At 36.3% G+C, this 21,884-nt stretch overlaps 1 protein-coding gene across 4 annotated transcripts in view; it reads right to left on the bottom strand.

Annotated features, from left to right (window-relative positions):
• LOC105233120 (transmembrane protein 132C) overlaps window positions 1–21,884 on the bottom strand; it is a 79,438-nt gene continuing 57,554 nt past the window's right edge. Inside the window, exons 11-17 of one of the 4 annotated variants that reach the window (XM_049454604.1) lie at window positions 9,750–10,105; window positions 9,287–9,694; window positions 7,714–7,822; window positions 7,550–7,649; window positions 1,871–2,126; window positions 1,530–1,789; window positions 1–978 (exon numbers count right to left, since the gene is read on the bottom strand). In XM_049454604.1, coding sequence (XP_049310561.1) covers window positions 964–978; window positions 1,530–1,789; window positions 1,871–2,126; window positions 7,550–7,649; window positions 7,714–7,822; window positions 9,287–9,694; window positions 9,750–10,105 — 1,504 coding nt within the window. In that variant the 3' untranslated portion in view covers window positions 1–963. Of the gene's footprint in view, window positions 979–1,529; window positions 1,790–1,870; window positions 2,127–2,153; window positions 7,501–7,549; window positions 7,650–7,713; window positions 7,823–9,286; window positions 9,695–9,749; window positions 10,106–21,884 lie in introns of those variants that run through there. The other 3 variants (XM_049454606.1, XM_049454605.1, XM_049454607.1) reach the window with 3 other exon arrangements.

Raw genomic sequence — 21,884 nt, 5'->3', positions numbered from 1 at the left:
TCTTGTTGTTTATTCTCTATTGATTTATTTATAGTATATAAATTGTACAAGTTATAATTCATTTTGGTGTTTTCACATATTTTCGTGAACGAAATCAGATAATATTGCGATATATTTGGTTGGGTAACTATCAGGATACATTAACATTACTGTTGAATTTTTATAAATTAACATACTATACGTGTATATCTTAAACCATTTATGTATTAATAGTTTGTACATTTAAACGAGACAAAAAGTAATTACTTATTACATTAAGAAAGTTTAATATATCTAAGGTTAGTTGTTCCACATTCTAAAAGCTTATAAAATTCCGCAAAAGCTTCAATGGCAAGCGACTTATATTTTACTTGTTTGCTATTGAGGAATTCATTACATTCGTATATATGACAACATAATAATTAAAGCAGGATTAATGATTAGACTGAAATAAAATACTTGGACGGCACAATCTTATGCTTAAACAGTTAAATATTTGGCTTTTTGCATACATACAATTAAATGTATTCTATTGATAATGGAATGATTTTTTATAAATATTTTAATGAAATAAATATATGAGCTTATGCAACCAATATAAAACAATGTTCAATAATATAAAAACTTAAACCATAATTAAAAATCTTGCAGTGTTTTCTTATCTATTAAATCGTATGTTGGTTTAGAACACGCGTATTTTATATGAGTGTGTTCCAAAATGTACGAGTAACATTATTATTTGTATTTACTTATGAACGAAATAAGCGTAATATTATGCGCACTGGTATTTGTAAGATTACATATTAATATGCATCTTCCACCGTATATTTTTTTATTTTGACTTTCACAAACTTTCCATGATGGTTAGAAATTCCAGTCAATGATATATATATGTATATATATATATATATATATATATATCATATATTATGGTTTAGCTCCTGTAGATATAGTGTAATGCGCATTGTTGACATCAGACGAAATTTAAGCATTCGACTCCTACAAAGATGAAGAAAAATAAATCTGTATTAAATGTGTCTCAATCCTATTGTTGTAATGATTATTTTATTAAATTCAGCTCTATTTCCGTTGCCGTTTTAAAACGAAATAAAAATTACTTTTGACATTACTGTTGGCGTTATCGACATTTATCGAAAATAAATTTGTATTCCCTATTTTCAAACGAATAAATTTTGAGTAAATTTGTAACAAGAAGCAGTTGGGAATTTTAGGGTCAGAAAATTCTGCGTATGCCAAAGGCTCATTTGCATCTCCTTGTCGCGACGGAGACGGTTGCCATAAAGTAAATAAAATTGTATTTTTTAACGAATGAAAATAAAAACGAACCGACAATTAAAACAGGGTAAAGGGAATAGGGCCGAATATGTATTTTCGGTTCACGGATGAAATGTAGTAATGATTGGAGTACACAATTTATAACTACATAAAATTTGAAAGAAAATTATTTTCATTCGCTATTTAAGTTACTCGAATTCCGTTAAACGTTATGCACTAATAAAATGTAATTACACTTATTACTTAAAACTTACTTTTAAATTGTCAAAATAATGCATAATTTGTTCGTAATCCATTTCAAAACCATCAAGGACTAAGTCGTCTCTACTATCAACGTGATCATATGCTGTATTAGAAAACATAGGATTTCCAACAACAGTAGCTCTCTTAACTTCCTTTTTTAAGACGGATTTAATCTCTGATCTCGGTTGCAATAATTTAGCCCCCTCCTTCTCTTCTATTGGATTTGACGTCGGTATCTTATTTTCTTGTGCTTTGTATATAATGCAATCTCCTATAAAATAATTATGAAGAAATTATTAAAGATTCCTAGATAGTTACTGTGTTATGTATTTTGTTTATTGGTACTACTTACCTGTAACACTGTCTATTTTACTATTTTGTGGTAGCGAATCAAATTGGAATGCAGTTTTTCTACTATAATCAGCAAATTGTACTATCTTTTCTGCGTTGTGCATTTCATTGTAATTTTGTTGTAAAGACTTGTGCATCAAATTGGTATCCTTTTGTTTCTGGTCACTGTTTTTGTCAACTCCTATTTCAAAAAGATTCACGCCAATTTCCTTTTCTTCGGTTTCAACTTTTCCCAAACCCACCCGCTCTTCATTATCCTTAAATAAAAAATAAAAAATATGTTGGAATCGACCGTTATGTGCATTTAAAATATCTTTCATTGAAATAAAATCCACTGATTTTTTTCAGATATTAGAAATTATTGCTTGTTGTAAACTACAAGCATATTTATAATACACCCTGTCAAGAAAGTAACGGGAATTTATAAGTAAAACGAAAATTTTTCAATCATGATTCAAATTTATTTTATCGCCTTAAAAGTAACATTCATTTGACACACATGTGCCTACTCTTCCAATAGTCAAAACAATTTTTATAGGCACTTTTCGGGATGGCCTTCAGCATTCGCGTCGAATTTGTTTTAATGTCTTCAATTGAGTCGAATTGAAGAATAAGAAAAAGCCACAGGGGACCATATCAGGTGAATACAGTGCTTTCTTAATGATATTCGTTGAGTGTTTGGCCAAAAATTCATTCACAATGACGGCTTTGTGCGATGGTGCGTTATCATGATGAAGCATCTACGGATGGTTGGCCCACAAACTCTGACGTTTCCGACAAATAGCGTATCGTAAGCGCCTCATAACACCAGGATAATACTCTTTGTTGACGGTTTAACCAGTTGGAACATACTCATAGTGGACCGCGAATATCAAAGAAAACAATGATCAATTCACTTTCGATCGGCTTTGGTGCGCCTTTGGGCCGCCATTCGGATAATTCCTAGTTCGCAAGTGTGTCATATTCATAGAGCCATGTCTCGTCACCTGTAATTATGCGTTCCATGAAGGTGGGATCCGAATTAGCTCGATCCAGCATGTCTGCAGTTACCTGCTCGCGATGCCTTTTTTGAAGGAAATACAGCTCTATCGGAACAAGTCTTACAGGAACGCGTTGCATGCCCAATTTTTCATGCATAATCGTACGTACGCTCTCGTGTGACATCTCCAATTTATGGTCAATCTCTCTGAAGCTCACATGGCTATTTTTGGCAACAATTTCCTTCACTTTTTCAACGACATCATCGGTCACACTCGTTGAAGACCGTCCAGAACGCGGTTTCTCGATCCTCCTTGAATGCTCTGTACCACTCGTAAGTTTGCGTTTTTGATAGAGCAGATTCACCAAAAGCCTTCCGCAACATTTTCAATGTATCTTCTTCTTCTTCTTAATTAGCGTAGACACCGCTTACGCGATTATAGCCGAGTTAACAACCGCGCGCCAGTCGTTTCTTCTTTTCCCTACGTGGCGCCAATTGGATATTCCAAGCGAAGCCAGGTCCTTCTCCACTTGGTCCTACCAACGGAGTGGAGGTCTTCCTCTTCCTCTGCTTTCCCCGGCGGATACTGCTACTGCGTCGAATACTTTTAGAGATGGAGTGTTTTCGTCCATCCGGACAACATGACCTAGCCAGCGTACCCGCTGTCTTTTAATTCGCTGAACTATGTCAATGTCGTCGTATATCTCGTACAGCTCATCGTTCCATCGAATGCGATATTCGCCGTGGCCAACGCGCAAAGGACCATAAATCTTTCGCAGAACTTTTCTCTCAAAACTCGCAACGTCGACTCATCCTTTGTTGACATCGTCCAAGCCTCTGCACCATATAGCAGGACGGGAATTATGAGCGACTTATAGAGCTTAGCTTTTGTTCGTCGAGAGAGGACTTTACTTTTCAATTGCCTACTCAGTCCGAAGTAGCACCTGTTGGCAAGAGTAATCCTGCGTTGCATTTCCAGGCTGACATTGTTGGTGGTGTTAATGCTGGTTCCTAAATAGACGAAATTATCTACAACTTCAAAGTTATGACTGTCAACAGTGACTCCCCCTGCGGGTAGGGGGGACCCCCTTGGTGCAGGGGGGGAACCGAATATACCCGCGGTAAGGAATGCCTGTCGTAAGAGGCGACTAAGATCCTGGCCGCCAGTCCAGAGTTGTGTGGAGACTCAACTGGCAGTAACTTCGGTTGAGGTCTTACCAGAGACTTAAACCTGGTACCACGGGGAGCAGTAATGCCCTTGGAGGTAAAACTCCAATCTGCTCATTGGGTTTGGCCCTTTGTGGAGATTCGTGGTGGCTGTGGTTAAAACCCAAATCGCGGGAAGATCTGACTTTGTCAGTTCAAATGTGGAGTTGCATTGCAACCGGGTGCCGGACCCAAAGTACGGCAGAGGTTTTAGATGGACCTCGAGCCCTACCAAGGTGGTTAGTGTGTCCATGCCACACGCCGATTGGTACTGGAAACCTGTCCCAGTTTATTGATCCGTTGTGCTTCTGAGCACCGTGGATTTAGACCTTCGCAGGTAGGATCCCACGTAAAACACGAGACGTTGTTGTCAACAGTGACGTGGGAGCCAAGTCGCCAGTGCGACGACTGTTTGTTTGATGACAGGAGATATTTCGTCTTGCCGTCGTTCACTGCCAGACCCATTTGCGTTGCTTCCTTGTTCAGTCTGGAGAAAGCAGAACTAACGGCGCGGGTGTTGAGACCGATGATATCAATATCATCGGCATACGCCAGCAGCTGTACACTCTTATAAAAGATTGTACCTGCTCGATTCAGTTCTGCAGCTCGAATAATTTTCTCCAGCAGCAGATTGAAAAAGTCGCACGATAGGGAGTCGCCTTGTCTGAAACCTCGTTGGGTATCGAACGGCTCGGAGAGGTCCTTCCCGATCCTGATGGAGCTTTTCGTGTTGCTCAACGGCAGTTTACACAGCCGTATTAGTTTTGCGGGGATACCAAATTCAGACATCGCGGCATAAAGGCAGCTACTTTTCGTGCTGTCGAAAGCAGCTATGAAATCGACGAAAAGGTGGTGTGTGTCGATTCTCCTTTCCCGGGTCTTTTCCAAGATTTGGCGCGTGGTGAATATCTGATCGCTTGTTCATTTGCCAGGTCTAAAGCCACACTGATAAGGTCCAATTAGTTTGTTGACGGTGGGCTTTAACCTTTCACACAATACGCTCGATAGAACCTTGTACGCGATGTTGAGGAGGCTAGTCCCACGGTAGTTGACGCAGATTGTGGGGTCTCCTTTCGTATGGAATGGGCATAGCACACTTAAATTCCTATCGTTGGGCATGCTTTCGTCCGACCATATTTTACAAAGAAGCTGATGCATGCACCTTATCAATTCTTGGCCGCCGTGTTGGAATAGCTCGGCCGGCAATCCCTCGGCCCCTGCCGCTCTGTTGTTCTTCAGACGGGCAATTGCTATTCTTCATGGTCGGGTAGTGGAACGTCTGCTCCATCGTCATCGATTGGGGAATCGGGTTCGCCTTGTCCTGGCGTTGTGCGTTCACTGCCATTCAGCAGAATGGAGAAGTGTTCCCTCCATAATTTAAGTATGCTCTGGGCATCGGTGACTAGATCACCTTTGGGGGTTCTACAAGAGTATGCTCCGGTCTTGAAACCTTCTGTTTTTTTTCCTAGAATTTTCTGGCCGACAGGGGTAGCCAGCCTATCAAGCTCTTCGTACTCACGCATTTCGGCCTCTTTCTTTTTCTGTCTCGCTTCCCTCTTCAACTCTCGGTATCTATCCCATCCCGCACGTGTTGTGGTCGATCGTAACGTTGCGAGATAGGCAGCCTGTTTTCTCTCCGCTGGGACACGGCACTCCTCGTCGTACCAGCTGTTCTTTTGCACTTCCGACCAATGGTTTCGGTTGCAGCTGTACGTAAGGAGTTTGAAATGCCGTCCCACAGTTCCCTTATACCGAGTTGTTGACGAATGCACTCAGAGAGCAGGAGTGCAAGCCGAGTAGAAAATTGTTCGGCTGTCTGTTGTGATTGTAGCTTCTCGACGTCGAACCTTCCTTGTGTTTGTTGGCGTGCGGTTTTTGCTGCACAGAGGCGGGTGCGAATCTTAGCTGCAACAAGGTAGTGGTCCGAGTTGATGTTAGGACCTCGGAGCGCACGCACATCTAAAACACTGGAGACGTGTCTTCCGTCTATCACAACATGATCGATCTGGTTGGTAGTTTTTTGATCCGGAGACAGCCAGGTAGCTTGATGAATATTCTTATGCTGGAATCTAGTACTACAGATAACCATATTTCGTACCCGGCGAAGTCGATCAGCCTCGACCCATTTGGGGATGTTTCCTCGTGGAGGCTGAGTTTAGCGCGCTCCAAGCGCTCATAGAAGGCATCTTTGGTCACATCGTCCTTCTCTTCCGTCGGGGCGTGGGCGCAAATCAGCGCTATGTTGAAGAACCTCGCGTTGATGCGGATTGTGGCTAGATGTTCATTCACCGGAGTGAATGATAGTAATCGGCGACGGAGTCTCTCTCCCACCACGATTCCCACACCAAATATGGCCCTTGTAGTAAATGCCAGAAGGACCTACTCGTAACTGCCCTTGTCCCGTCCATCGCATTTCTTGGACGGCGGTGATGTCAGCCTTTATTTTCACGAGGACATCAACCAGCTGGGCAGCGGCACCTTCCCAATTAAAGGATCGGACATTCCAGGTGCATGCCCTCAAATCATTGTCCTTAATTCGTTTGCCGTGGTTGTCATCAAAAGGGGGGTCCCTCATCCGAGGTTGTTGTTGGTTTTCCATTGAGGGTGTTTTTTTACGTGGCGGGTCCCAAACCCAACGCACAACCCTATGCAAGGGATGTTTCGCCTTCTTTCCTTAGCTCGCCTTCAAACGGATGTTCTTAGTCTACTCAGAGGATACTTGGCCAAAGACCGGAAGTCGTGAGCTGCTCTATATATGTTTGACATCGTTTAAAAAGTCAAATACACAAAAACTTCTTTAAAATACACATCTTATAGATTAACTTCATGATCATGATTAACCCTTTTAGCCCCAAAGTGGCTTATAAGCAACTTCTATATATGTTTGACATCGTTTAAAAAGTCCTTTGGGGCTGAAAGGGTTAACACAAATACTTTGATCAATATTTTCGGTCATTGTAAAATTCGACAAACACTACTGATGTCGACTGACATAAACAGCTGCTGTATATACCCTGGTTGACAAATCGCGCTAATTTTTGGCATCATAATTAAGGACAGTTGTACCAACATAGGAAAAAAAAATTACCTTTCTTTCATATAAGCGGGAGATTTAAATGAAGAATTCCCGATACTTTCTTGAGAGGGTGTATATAAATGAATATCGCTGAACATAAGGAAGTGGAAGATTACTTCAGCTACGACTATTTGAGGTCATTCTGTAATCAAAACTTTAATTTAAGGAGCACACATTAGTTATAGCAAGTAAGATCTAAACAGTTTTATCGATAATCATGGCAAGAGTAGCAAGAAGATTGTCGCGAAAAGATACCCACTAATTTCTTCAAGATATTTTTTTATACATTTTTTTTGCAAAGTTATTCAAAAAACAAAGTTATTTTCAAATTAAGTAAACGCATAATCGGCAATCGTAATTCCTGTTCAACCTATTTTAATAAGAAATGAGAGAGCTAATAATTCAACAATTATACTTACGAAACTTACGAGAGCCCTTACTCCAATATTACGATGGGGAGGTACAGGAGGCTTATATTCGATTGCTTTTATGCAGCAATTAGAACTATTTATTTCTGGCCTGATTATTAAAGAAAATATTTGCAATAAATTCCAAAAATATACAAATTTATCTTAAAGTGTACCTTGGAATTGCTTCTTGGCTATGACTGGAGATGTTTAGATGATTATCGAAAGAAGTGACCGAACTGTCGACAAAGTTAATGGGGTTATTTGTAATCTTTATGCGTGCATCTGAAAAGGTATAATTTTTTAAATCCATAAAAGTTTTAATTATATAATGGTGGTGCAGTTTTTCTTTGTCTATTATGCTTCTTAAAAAATCTTATAGAAATTTTCGCCATTAATATGAGCGTATTTAACAGAGACATCAAGTTTGAGCATTCTGATAATATTTGTACATAAAAACTACAATACTGAGCAACAGTTATACAAGGTGCGTTCCAAAGTAAACAGGACTTCAAAAAAAATAGAACAAATGGTTTTTTCGGCAAAATCAATTTCTTCTAATCAAAATAGTCTCCTTCTGATTCAATACAGCTTTTTGAATGGCCTCTACATCTGCATATCGCTTTCCTTTCATGGGCAAATGTATTTTTTTCGAAAAGGAAGAAGTCCCACGGTGCCATATCAGGTGAATACGGGGAGTGGTTAATAGTTAAAATGTGGTTTCTGGTCAAATTTGTCAGTCAATTTGTGCGGAACAAACGTGCACACACCTTTTGTAAGCCTAAATGTTCGGTCAAAATGCGATAAATCGATGTTTTGGAGATGTTCAATTCCATTTCCATGAATTTCAATGATTATTTCGGCTGATTTTGATGAATGCACGCACAGTTTTGATGGTATATCGGGTGATCACGGATTTTGATTGGCCCTCATGTTGATCGTCATTTATGTCCTCACGACCACTTTGAAAATGTTGAAACCACTCGTGCACTCTGCTACGGGATGGCAATTGAAATTTTCGGTAAAAGTTTTACCAATTTTAAAACAAAATTTAATGTTGACTCTTTGTTCGAAGCTCATTTTCGCACCGATAACACAAACATACTGACACTTAAAACGCAATAACTTCACTTCCAAAATTCATGAAATTCTCACTGGACAATCGATGAGGATAGCAGGTTCTAAAGCACCAGTCGACATATAGATGGTGTCACCAGGGGGCGATAGATTCAAAAAGTCCTGTTTATTTTGGAACACACCTTGTATGTAAGTATTAACGATGTTTTATTCAGGGATTGTTTTCAAATTTTTACTGATTAAATAATTGAAATGACTAAAAATACGCTACTGATAATAAATAGGTCTTAAATGTGGATCCTGAGTTTATTCGTATTTGCGTTTAAGAAATCTATTAGGAAGTTTTATTTTTGAATGACGAATCGATCAATCAATCCACTGAGAACAATAAACTATTTTGTATGAAACTTTTATAATCAGAAAAATATAAATAATTTAATAAAAGATTTAGTTTTAAGTTTTTATTTCTTTGAAACAAGCGCAATAGATTTGTCCAATAGTATACACGCACATATGTATATACACGAAGTTGATTTTTTCGGAGCTTGCCCGATATGCATACTAAATATATAAACGGGGGAAATCAGGTTGTATGCACGTTTAGAAAATATTTAGAGTAAAAAACTAAAATTTCCCTATCAATAGTGGAATGAAAATATATTGCTGCTTCACCTCGATTATTGGTGGTTGTGTCATTAGCCGCTGCTGATCTATCCATTGTTGAACGTCCCAGCCAAACCCAGTCATGCACATTAGTGGTTGATTCTTTAGGAAATCGTAAATCCTTCGACAAAATATTAGGAGAGATAATAGCCTTACTCAGTTCTAAAGGACCATTTCCTGTGTCAAGAACTCTTGGTCTAAATTTCGATGCATATACAACACAAGAAATTACGAATACCACGATAGCAAAGCAAAAAGCAGTGAGCAGTACATATACTCCGACTTCCATAGACGACATGTCATTACGAAAGGAATATTTTCGATAGTTTTTTAAGGGTTGTGTACTTCCATGATGTTGCCTTGTTTGTACCATAAGATTGTCCTCATTATAGATCGAATTTTTTAATGGGATGCCTACTGTAATTATTTTTCATTACTTTGAAATATTTAATTTAAAAATAATTATATTTACCGATAATATCAGCTAGATCGCCGTTTATGCGGAAATTTTTTCTATCTTTGCCTACGATTCCATCATTTTGAATTGATTCAAGTTTGTTATTATTATCAAAGTTATTGAAATCTACTTCAACGGCTGCTAGTGAGCTTATTAGAGGAGAAAAATTCGATTTGATATGTTTTGAGGATGTAACACTTCGTCGCATACGACAATCCTCCGACAAAAGTAATGTTACCCGTAAAAGGTCGCCACTTCCTTCGCCTACCGCTATAACTCTTGGATGATGTGACGCCAACATTGGTGCAAATGCAACGACTTCGGTATCCAAACTCTCCACCAGCAAAAAGTAGTCTTCCACAGAAATATCTCTGTAAAGCAGATAGAAACAAATATTAATTTAATTAATTTGGGGAATACATTACTTCCAACACATATTTAAGTACATCAGTAGATATATATAACCAAATATTAATTTACAAAAAGGAAAAAAACATTTTCTGGAGATCACAAATTTTAATTGATAAAATAAGGGTTAAGTTCGGGTGCAACCGAACATTTTATACGCTTGCAACTTGCAAAGCCTGCTAAATACATTCAGGTGCTGGCAAAAAAATATAGCGAAAGAGTTCAACCTCATTGTTCGATGAAATAGTGGAATGATTGCAATCAAATTTGGTATCGTATTAACTTATTTTGTAAACTTAGTTTTTTTATTATATTTTACTTCCCATCAGCGAAAAGTATTCCAAAATCATTGGGGCATAGAAATGGAAGGTATAAATTTTTCACATTGCTGTGGTAAATTTGAAAACATATGTATTCGTGGTACTCATTTAATGTGGCATTTATATAAAAATATCAAAGAAGCAAAATGCAACATGAGTTAAATGAGCGCTCAGTGGCAATATTGCTACAACTCATCTCTTTTTCATTTGGCACAAATAAAAATTCCTCGAATTAATAAGAAGCAAAGATTTTTAAAGTTATTAAAATTAGCAGCATTAAATGATTTAATGCTTATTGAATTCTTTTGCGAAGACAATGGTATGTATTTAATTTAATTTGTTTTTAATTTTTTTTTTTTGGAAAAGGAAAAATAAAGAAGATGAAATATTTGAGAATGTATTGGCTTTAGGTGAAGAATGCAGGTACATTGTACCATTTATTGAAAATAGTGTACCGAAATGAAATCGTATGGGAACTTGATGAAAGCAGATTCAAGAAGATCACACGTGTCACTTGGAAATCTTTCGATGCCATTTTGGGTCTAATTAAGGTAGACGATTTTTTCTATCAAACTCGATCGTGCAAACAATTTCCAACTGAAACCTTACCAGCAATTGTGTTGTATCACTTAGGTTCTAGCGGAGAAGGAGCTATTCTGCCAAAGATTGCGAGCTTATTTGGAATCAGTGATGATGGTACATTCAGGTCAAACTTCGTCAGTTTTCTGCAGTATGCATTAACATGTTTTTTCTTTTTATTTTCGAATTTAACTGAACGAATCTTTAATACGCTATTGAAATAAACCAGTATTTACTTTGGCCAAATACGAAAGAACGCAGAAACTTGGAGTGAGTTACCTGACTGCGTAGGATATGTGGATGGTACCGAAATTCCATTGGCGGAAAAACCTTCACATGATCCAGAAGCGTTCTTTTCACAAAAGCACATCTACTCCGTTAAGACACAAGCCGCGTGCGATCATAAATTGTAAATAAGACACTTGGTGTTAGGCTTTCCTGGTAACGTTCACGATGCACGTATTTGCGAATTATCGAATGAGGCAGATATATTTTTTGGAGAAGGTGAATGGATCGCAGGTGACAGTACTGTTATCTAGTACTGTTATAACGTCATTTAAACAGAATTCCAGAAATTTAGCCCAGAGTGAAAGAAAGTTTTTTAACAAAGTATTTAGTCGATATAGAATTCGAACACTGTTTTGGAATGCTGAAAGAAAGATTTGGTAGTTTAAAAATCTTAAGGGGTTATTCCAGTGTATGGCAGCGTTCTAAAAATCGTGATGTGAATATATATATGTTATCGAAACGACATTTTTCAAAATTGCTGGCGTCATACCTCAACTCAATTTCAAATTAAAACTGAGTATTTTTGAATACATTTACTATACAATGACCTACGATCTTTTTGATTGGTTGAAAATTGTCAATTCTCCGAAAACAGCCCACAACTCCGTTATTTTTCAACACTTTTATAAAAAAAAAAATCGTAAAATATAGCTGAAAATATACAATATATCAATCGCGAACTTTCTCTTAAAAAATTAACGAAGGTCGCCTAATTTTTCTTGCGTCACACTGGTATAGCCCCTTAAAGGGGAGCCTGCTTTAGAGGCTTCAAAAAAATCGATTTTTTTGGGAAGGAATGAAATAAGTGATTAAAGAAAAATCTTCTGTGCTTTATAGTTATATATTTAAACATCATTCACAAATTTTTTGGATACGAAATCTTTGATATTCTGCCTTTAAGAAGCAACTGCCCGATGCAACTCGCATGTGCATTTTTCGGACGGCGGGCAGGATGCAGGTCGCAATTTCTATCGGAAACAAAAAATTCAAAAATATTCATATTTAATAATTTATTTTCTAATTAAACCAAAAAAAAAAATTCAAAAAAATTTAAAATTTTAGAAATTTAAAAAAAAAGAAAAAAAAGTGGGTTTTGACCAAAAAAAAATTTACTTGCTTAAAAATATGTTCAAACATGACTTTTCTTAGTTTTTTTTTAGTTTAAATAGAAGATATTTTAATGCCAAAGATAATAAACTTTGCCCTAATTCCATACGACGTTTAGTTTTTTTCTATCCTGCCCGCCAATTGAGAAAAATCGTAAAAATTAAAAACCAAGAAATCGCTTTTTTTGAAGCTTCTAAATCAGGCTCCCCCCTTAAGGCTCCAAATCAAAAATGCAAATGGTATGCGAAAAGTTAGCAAAGGGATTCTTTGTTAAGCATTACTACACAACTTTATACTCCAAAAAGATGATTACTTCGATTACCAACCTGATGAATTGGAGCACGATATCACCAATGAAGGGGAATGAATACAAAAAATCGATAATTGTGTTAATTTAAAAATCAGTTGCTTATTTATTTTTTAAAATTCAACTTCTTTACATATTTTTTATAAACGGTAACATTGACGTTAAAAAAATTGTTAAGCGATCATCTCAGTGTGAAATTTTCAAGGAATCGATTTTTTTTGTTGCATTATCGGAAAGGGCTAATTCGATACTTTTTGTTGAAACTGCGGCCAATTTGTCAAATTTCAAAAAAAAAAAAAACCCTATAGTGCGATTTCCTACAGATTATTAATATTTTTGAAATCTTTGGCGGCCGCAATAGTTGATATAGTACAGGATCTTTTTTTTTACGTGGCTTACGAGTCATTTCAACAATTTATTTTACTATTACCCATGTATTTTGCATATTGTATTCGTCATCAATGTACACCCAACTCTTACACCGTTTCTTTTTACACGAATTACGCCGTTGAAAAAAAAATTTAATCTAGTATGGTTTCAAAATCACTGTCTTGTAATTATGTTTGCTTTTACCACACTTTGCACCATTGCTGAAAAGAACACACATAGTAGTAACTAGGAAATCCAGATAAGTGAAAGGAATTTTCTGCTAGTGTTAATGACTAACAGGATTTCCAAAATAATTGAAAATGGGGGCTATTTCCGCGACCAAATCTTCAATGTCGCTAAAACGAGTTTGTTCTGGAAAAAAAAATGACCTCCAGAACTTTTTATAGCAAAATCCGAAAAAATTGTTAGTGGTTTTAAAGTTGCTAAAGACCGGGTAAGATTTTTTTATTGTGTAGCAACAACTCTGGTGACAAAATATTCAAGCCTCTTTTTATTAACCGATTATTAAGACCACGTTCTTTGAGATGACAAAACATTCAAGAGTTGCCGGTTCATTGGAGGGCGAATAAAATAGCCTGGATGACAGCATTTGCTTGGTTGGATGTCTTGTTCCTGAAGTTAAAATATACAAGGTGCGTTCCAAAGTAAACATGACTTAAAAAAAAAGAACAAATGGTTTTTTCGGCAAAATCAATTTCTTGTATTCAAAATAGTCTCCCTCTGCTTCAATACATCTTTTTGCACGGTCCAAAAGCATGTCGAACGAGTGTTTTAGCTTATTGGCCGGTATGGCCGCTAGTATGCCAATGCAAGCCTTTTGAATGGCCTCTACGTCTGCATAACGCTTTCCTTTCATGGACAAAATACATTTTTCGCAAAAGCGTCGCAAGCGTTAATGGTTAAAATGTGATTGATCAAAGATCGGTCACAAGCGTCGATCGATGAGACGATTCTGAGTAATTTTTGGTCGTCAGTCAATTTGTGCGGAGCAAGCCGTGCACATACCTTTCATAAGCCCAAATGTTCGCTCAAAATGCGATAAATCGGTGTTTCCATGAATTTCAATGATGATTTCGGCTGATTTTGATGAATTCACGCACAGTTTCGATGGAATTTCTGGTGATCACGGATTTTGATGGCCCACATGTTGATCGTCATTTATGTCCTCACGACTACTTTGAAAACGTTAAAACCACGTGTGCACTCTGCTACGGGATAGGCAATTGAAATGTTTCGGTAAAAGTTTTACCAATTTTAAAACAAAATTTAATGTTGGCTCTTTGTTCGAAGCTCATTTTCGCACCGATAACACAAACATACTGGCACTTAAAACGCTATAACTTTCCTTCCAATCTATGAAATGTCATTTTCACTGGACAATCGATAAAGATAGCAGATTCTAACGCACCAGTCGACATATAGATGGCGTCACGAGGGGTATATGGAACAGCAATGTCTTGATTTTAAAGTGCTTTTGCTCATAGATAATGCGCCAAGTCATCCCGTTTTAGAGCATCCAAATGTTCAAGTGATAATTTTGTCACCTAACACTAGTGATTCAACCATTAGATCAGGGTATAATTGTTCGTTTAAGCTTTATTATTCTTTCATATTCAACGAGCATTCCAACATATTTTAGATGCAGTAGAGAAGGATCGTTGATGCATGGAAAAAATATTGTATTTTGGATTGCATTACATATTCTTCAATGGACAAAGAAAAGTTAAAAGTATCAACATTAAATCCCAGCTGGAAAGCACTTTGGCCAGAATTAAACTTGATACCTCAGTGCCCAAAGCATCGATAGAGACTTCTGAAATTATAACCTTGGCAAACGAAATCGAAGGAGAAGGATTTGAGGACCTACAAATTGAAAATGTCGACGAATTAATGATAGATAAACGTCTAGATGATGGTTGTCTGATTGAATTAATAACAGATGACGGCAAAACTGACAACCATAATAGCGATAACGACGAGGAGACCGAAATATGTCAACAAATTGCTAGTTTAATTGATGACGGTCTAATATTTGGTAAAAGTAAAGGTGAATAATTTCTTACAAAATTGTCCTAATACGGAACGAGTCCTGAAATTCGAACGAGATATCAATAATTGTATTGCTGGGTATAAAGAACTTAAAAAACCAATTTTTTTTTAAAATAAAAAAAGTCGACGCCGCAAGACTTTCGGAAAGTAGACAGTTCAAAACTCTTTTACCGGACGATAATCCATAATTTGATGGATGGTGATGATACCGACTTTACTCTACTTCGTCGCAAACAATTGCTTTTGTTATCAAGTAGCGACGAATAATTTTGAAGCTATGTAAATAATTTTTTATATTTATTAAATATATTTTCTGTTATTAATTCTGGATTAACAGATTTCTTTTGTTTTTTGTTTGCTTTACTAATTTTTCACCTGCATGAATTATGTATTTTAAGTTTTAATGCTCAACAAAATGCCATATGAACATACAATTTGTATGCATATCTCAAATTTTATAGTTTTCAACAGTGTTTACTCAGTTTTCCGAGGTATAGTTCTTTAATTTGTCTTACACGGTTTTCAGATGACATGGACCGTATCCCTCATTTTACTATAGGAAACGCCTCTTTTTTACACGGGTTTCTGAGGAACGGATCTACCGGGGAATAAAAGAGTTGGGCATTTATTTATAAAAAGGAAATCGAACCGATTAGTTAATTTCAACATAAAAAATCACGAAAATCAGCGATTTTTCGGAGGGTCACACTGAGACGATCTCTTACTGGAAAAAGTAAAAGATATTTAAGTGGATCATTTCACTCAGTTACTATAAGTAAAAAAAAAAAAACATTTAGAAAGAGTCGAATTGGAAAAAATGGAACAAATTATCATATTTTGGCAACTTATGAGCTATTTAAGCTTCTGAATTTCCTATCTGACTTTTCCATTTCATTTTCTAAACGCAATTTGGAAAATCTTTTCCTCTTTCAAATTCTGGTTTTTCGTTTTTAATTCTAACTTCTTTTTTAGGATCTCAACAGTAAAGAAAAAGGATTAGAACTGGTGAGGTATTGTAGATGTAAAATAAGCGGACGGACTAACAACCTCATTTGCAGACGGTGGTATAACCGACGGACTGACTAACAAACTCGAAGAACTTGTGACGAGATCCATCTCTCAACTCAATTCTATATATATATTGTCCATCGCTGATACCGACTCTGTTAATTGATAAATGGCTCCTGGCTGAACACTTTTGCGATATCCAAATATGACGTGTAGGTTTTCATAAATCTATGAGGATCGCCGCTTTCAAGTAGGTCTGTACCAGTCTAGCTTTTCCACTTGAGCACAGCAAAAAATGCCTCATTTTAGTCCTCATATTATTTTTTAAATTTGGAGTCTATTCGGCTATTTTGTCATAAAATCTTTGGGCTGTTGGTTTCTGAAAAAAAGGTGAAATATAAAACGAGGTAATAACACATAAAATTGGTCCGTATTATCTTGCATAAGATCCCCTATATTTATGAGTAGGTATTTTGTTTGCAATATTATCAAAGAAAAATTCTTAGCGAATTTCAATAACATATTTCGCAAATTGGCCAAAATTTTCAGCAAAAAATCAGCCATGCGGTCTGTGGTCCACATATTCGGTATGTAGGGCTTGAACAATTGTGGTCCGATTTTATGACTTTTTAGACTAGAGATGGCATACCTCAAAGGGACTTTTTATGTAATGTTTTATCCTAAAATATATACATTGGTGCTTGATTTTTGTACAGGAGAGTGAAAGAATCATATGAAATATAAAACTTTTTTGTATGGGTAGAAGTAGATGATTGTTATCTGAGTTCTGCAATTCTCCCACTGTAACGTCAAGGAACATATAACAAGCCGAGGTCAGGAGGTATTTTCACTTAAATGTAGGCTCCTATGGAGCTTTTTTCGTCCTGGTGTAAAATTTATTGATTGGGAGTAGGTGGGGTTTTAATCGGATTAATTAATTTTCACCACGTCGGTAGAGTGAACAAAACTATTATACTCTGTAGCAACATCTTGGAAGAGTATAAATTCTTCTTTAATAAATAATGCAATAGTCCATTTAGTAGGTGTTTTATTTATTTCAAGAATTATTTTTCATTCATGTTTCATTGAGATAATATATGTGTCTGGACTTCTTCGTTCGTGACTTTTGATACTCATATACAATTCAATTGCTGTAAATGGACACAGAAAATATTACAACTTTAGTTAAAAATTTTCCAGGCGATTGCTTACTGAGTTTTACTGATGCTATGCTTCTATTGAAAGGAAATAATAGCTGACTTCGATTCGCAAGGGTTCCACCGCAAAAGCTGCCGTTTGTTTGAAAAACTGGTATGTTCAATTTTTTACTTTCTACTAATCTAAACTATAATAATGTCAATGTTTTATAACATTTCAACCAATCATTCCCAAGTTTTTCATATCTAAATTAAGTTCTTTTTGTTAATTGTATAAAAAGTGTACTTCTATATAAACCCCGATAATTATTTATTAGAAAAGGTATTGTTATCGCAGTTAGCGGATTTAAAAATAAAAGCTTACAAATTTGCTTTAAGGGGTTAGGGGTAGTTAGCGGCACGAAAAAATTAATTTTCAGTATTTTTTTTGCTATTAAATCATGTTATTTTAAAAAAGTAGTAATATGGCATTATTATAGGATGTGTTGACTTGAAGTCACGAAAATTTCAAAAAAATATTTAATTTCCAAAGTTATAGTTGTTTGTGTTGACCCTGTTCCAAAAAAAGGCACTTGCGGTGACAAGCATACTTGTAAATTCTTGGGAGATTCATCTAAAAACAATCGGACAAAAAAAATTAGTTTTATAAATAGATAATCCCGGGTGATCGAAGGATTTTATTTTTTTTTTTTTTCAAAATAAACAAAATTGCGGTCTCAGGAAATTTTTTTCTAAATTTTTGGGAAAAAATCAACAGTTAATTGGTCTTAAAAAATCGAAATTTTCGAAAAAATAAAAATCCTTCGATCAGACCCGAGTTTATTATGTATTCTAAAAGCTGTATAATTTTCGTTAAAATCTACTGAGCGGTTTTCGAGTTACAGTTGTCACCGATTCAAAAAACATAGTTTTGAGAAAAACGCGTTTAAAGTTTCACACTAGCGCTGTGAAGTGCCCGAGCTGTCTTTGTTATTTGTAGAATAGCTCAAAAACTAATTATCGGATCAACGTGAAATTTTCAGAGAATATCTTGTAAGATAAAAGTCACTAAATGTAATGGGTGAGACATACATACTGTCAGCGTGCGAACATACCATTAAAATGAGAAGTGACCAAACATATCCTCATACCAAATCCGAAGATTGGTAACTCCTTTGCGGCGATATTTTATGGACTAATCAGTCAATCATCATTTAAAAAAAAAAAAAAAAACAAACTTGACCTTATCGGTGTGGCTTTAGACCTGGAAAATCAGCAACCGACCAGATATTCCATTTGCGCCAAATCTTGGAAAAGACCCGTGAAAAGAGAATTGGCACACATCACCTTTTCGGATTTCAAAGCTGCTTTTGACAGCACGGAAATGGGCTGCCTTTATGTCGCGATTTCTGAATTTGGTATCCCCGCAAGACTAATACGGCTGTGTAAACTGACGTTGAGCAATTCCAAAAGCTCCGTCAGGGTCGGGAACGACCTCTCCGAGTAGTTCGATACCAAACGAGGTTTCATACAAGGCGACTCCTTATCGTGCGACTTCTTCAATATGCTGCTGAAGAAAATAATTCGAGCTGCAGAACTTAATCGAACAGGTGCAATCTTCTATAAGAGTGTATAGCTGCTGGCGTACGCCGACGATATCACCACGCCGTTAGTTAGTGTTTACTTATTACTAGTTGATAGTTTGTTTAGATACAGATAGTATTATTTTTTTAGGTTTATTTACATATTCATTGTTTGCTGAAATACATTTGCTTTGTTTTAAGATAAGGTTATAGTTATAATCTAAAAAATAGATATGTTCAATCATAAGATAGGGCCATGCACCGGAATATTTAACAAATAATAGCATTACGCATAAATGAAAGATATGGAATTAATAAATTAAAAATTATTTTAAGTTGATATTATTCAGAACTGAAATAGATACGCAGAATTTATTTTACAAAAGTTTAAATATTTCAATGGATAATCGACTGAAATAAAATGGTGTTGATATTCCAGTTTTTAATATACGACTTTAGCATTCTGTAAAATCTTAGATAAGCTAAACATTTCCTAAAATTTTTAATTTCTAACCTGTTGGTATCTACGCGCACTGGGTGAAGAGGCGGATTACGTTAGGTTCTATGGCTAATCCTCAAGATGGGAATTTTGTACTAAAGCTAAAGCTAGATAAAAACTCTTGTAGTTGGATATTAAATAACGACAAAAGTGCCTCGGACCTAGTACAAATTCTCTTACATGTTTTCTTTCTATTTTCACTAATTCATCTGCGACACACCGGCCAGGGAACTGAAGTAGGATCGATGCCTGGCAGTCAAAATTTTGGAGACCTACGGTGACAGAGAGGCTGAAAAGTTATCTGTTCAGCATGCCAGCACACTAGAGTAGACCCAAAGGATGCTGAGCAAAGGAAGTGATAGTAGGGCAGCACAGGACGTGCCTCAAACCACAGTCAAACGCCAAACGACTTATGAGAAAGACCGTTTAGCAAGAGGAAAGATATCAAACTACTATGGAAGTCCATCTGGTCTTATCGAGCCAAGCTAGTATTCAAGGCGACAAGAGATCGCATGTCACGGTGAAAGATTTCAGAGCCATCAGTCTCTCTTCTTTCTTATTGAAAACGTCAGATAGACAGATGGATCTGTACTTTCGGTGTAGTATTCCAAGTGTTGACTTTCAAGGGCACAGCCTGCTTATTACAAAGGCAGATCAGTGGAGACTGATTTATACATTCTTGTTATCTAGGCCTGGTTAGAAAGAACCATCATTCACGGGCAGTCTGCAGTGGTGATCTTTCGCGATATCTAGGGGGCATTTAATTTCGTATTGCCGGAAGCGATTAGAGTTTTGAACATATTTTGAGTTGAATCGAACCAAATTACTTAATGGGAGAAAGCACCAGAAAGTCAATGGAACCTCCCTACAAGCGGGAGGTCTTTTGTCACTTTTCTGGATCATGGTTGTCAATGATATTCTGGAAAAGCTTGAGAAAGTCAGCCTTATGTGTGATTGCGAACAATGTAGCTCTCAGGAGGCGTATCAGCCATCAAGTGGATCTTGTCCCATAGCTCGGACCAGTTTGCAACTGTGACCACTAAAAAAGATTAGACGTACTAATGTCTAATCAAAAACCCTAATCACGTTTCGTTTCAAATTCTAAATGCAGGATTTTGAAAGTTTCGTTTAAAAATTTTTATGAATAAAAATATTAGTTTCAGCATTTTTATTGCAAGAAAGTCTAACGACTCACTGTCACATTCAAGAGAGGAAAACTACAATGATATGTTCATAAACGTATTAAAATTGGCTAAATTTTAGTTTAGTTTTAATAAATAAATCCCCCCACTTGCATGTTGTGGACATGGATATCATCCACTTGCAAAGAAATCAACCCTGCAGTCATCTGCTTAAAGCCCTAGGAACATTAATAGCGCATGCCTAAAATACGTCCATGAACTTCAACGACGCAACCGACGCAATTTCGAAAGCGATCATTTTCAGACGTATACTGAACACCATTCACAGTGGAGCTATAAAGACCTTTACCAAATCCCTCCCAATGAATGGCATACTTGGAGTCAATCCACTACCCATTGCAGACGAAGAGTTCGAGTTGCTTCGCGAATCTAGAGTAACCCTTTCCAAACTATTCACAATCGTATGAACATACGAAATACATATCCTACGGGCAATGAGTCCCCGCACGACTTTAACCACCTCCGTTCTTGCCCAATAAATTTCATACATCTAACATCCCTTTATTCTTTGTTTGTTGTTTTGTACTTTAAACCTCATCCATGTTAACCATCTTTTTCTTTTAATAAAAAAAAAACTCGAAGCGTTTTATGGTGTATTTGGGTAATTTCTTACCTCTATCTTAATATCTAACTTAAAATGATTACATACATAAAGTAACACATACAACTTTTATATTTTAATATTAAATGCATTTTTACATATGTTCAAAATTGAACATGTTCGTTGCTACCAAAGGGCGGACAACAACATTATATTTAAATCTTTTATCTATTTCACAATGTTAAATAAGATAAGAAATATTCTAACTATTGTAAAATCATACAGTCCACTACTATTAGATATCTATGTTCAAATATATTGAACATACATACATACGTACAAAAAAAATACATAAATAAACACATAAAATATATGCATTGATATGTAGCATATAAATATACATATATGAGGCACGTATGCATTAATATGTGATACGCATGCGCTCAAGAAATACATAATAAACATACATATGTATTTACTTAGGTTTGGGCAATTTATTACAAATGCACATGTGCACTTGAAAACAACTCAAACCAAGCAACATAAATTATACTTGTATGACCCCAGCGGGGCATAAAATGCCTTCATATGGCCTTATTCATGTCGGAATTGTAAGGTAGAAAGGGCTCACTCCGCCATATAAGCTTCATATCTTTTTAACATTGCATGTCCTACATCGTGAGGCCTCACCTCTGCTATCTCTAAAAGGAGTAAATGAGGCGTCACACACACA

Source organism: Bactrocera dorsalis, chromosome 4 (genome assembly GCF_023373825.1).
Source record: "Bactrocera dorsalis isolate Fly_Bdor chromosome 4, ASM2337382v1, whole genome shotgun sequence".
In the NCBI taxonomy this organism is placed as follows: domain Eukaryota; kingdom Metazoa; phylum Arthropoda; class Insecta; order Diptera; family Tephritidae; genus Bactrocera; species Bactrocera dorsalis.
The sequence above is the reverse complement of the archived record's forward strand: the minus strand, read 5'-3'. Positions and strand labels throughout refer to the sequence as shown.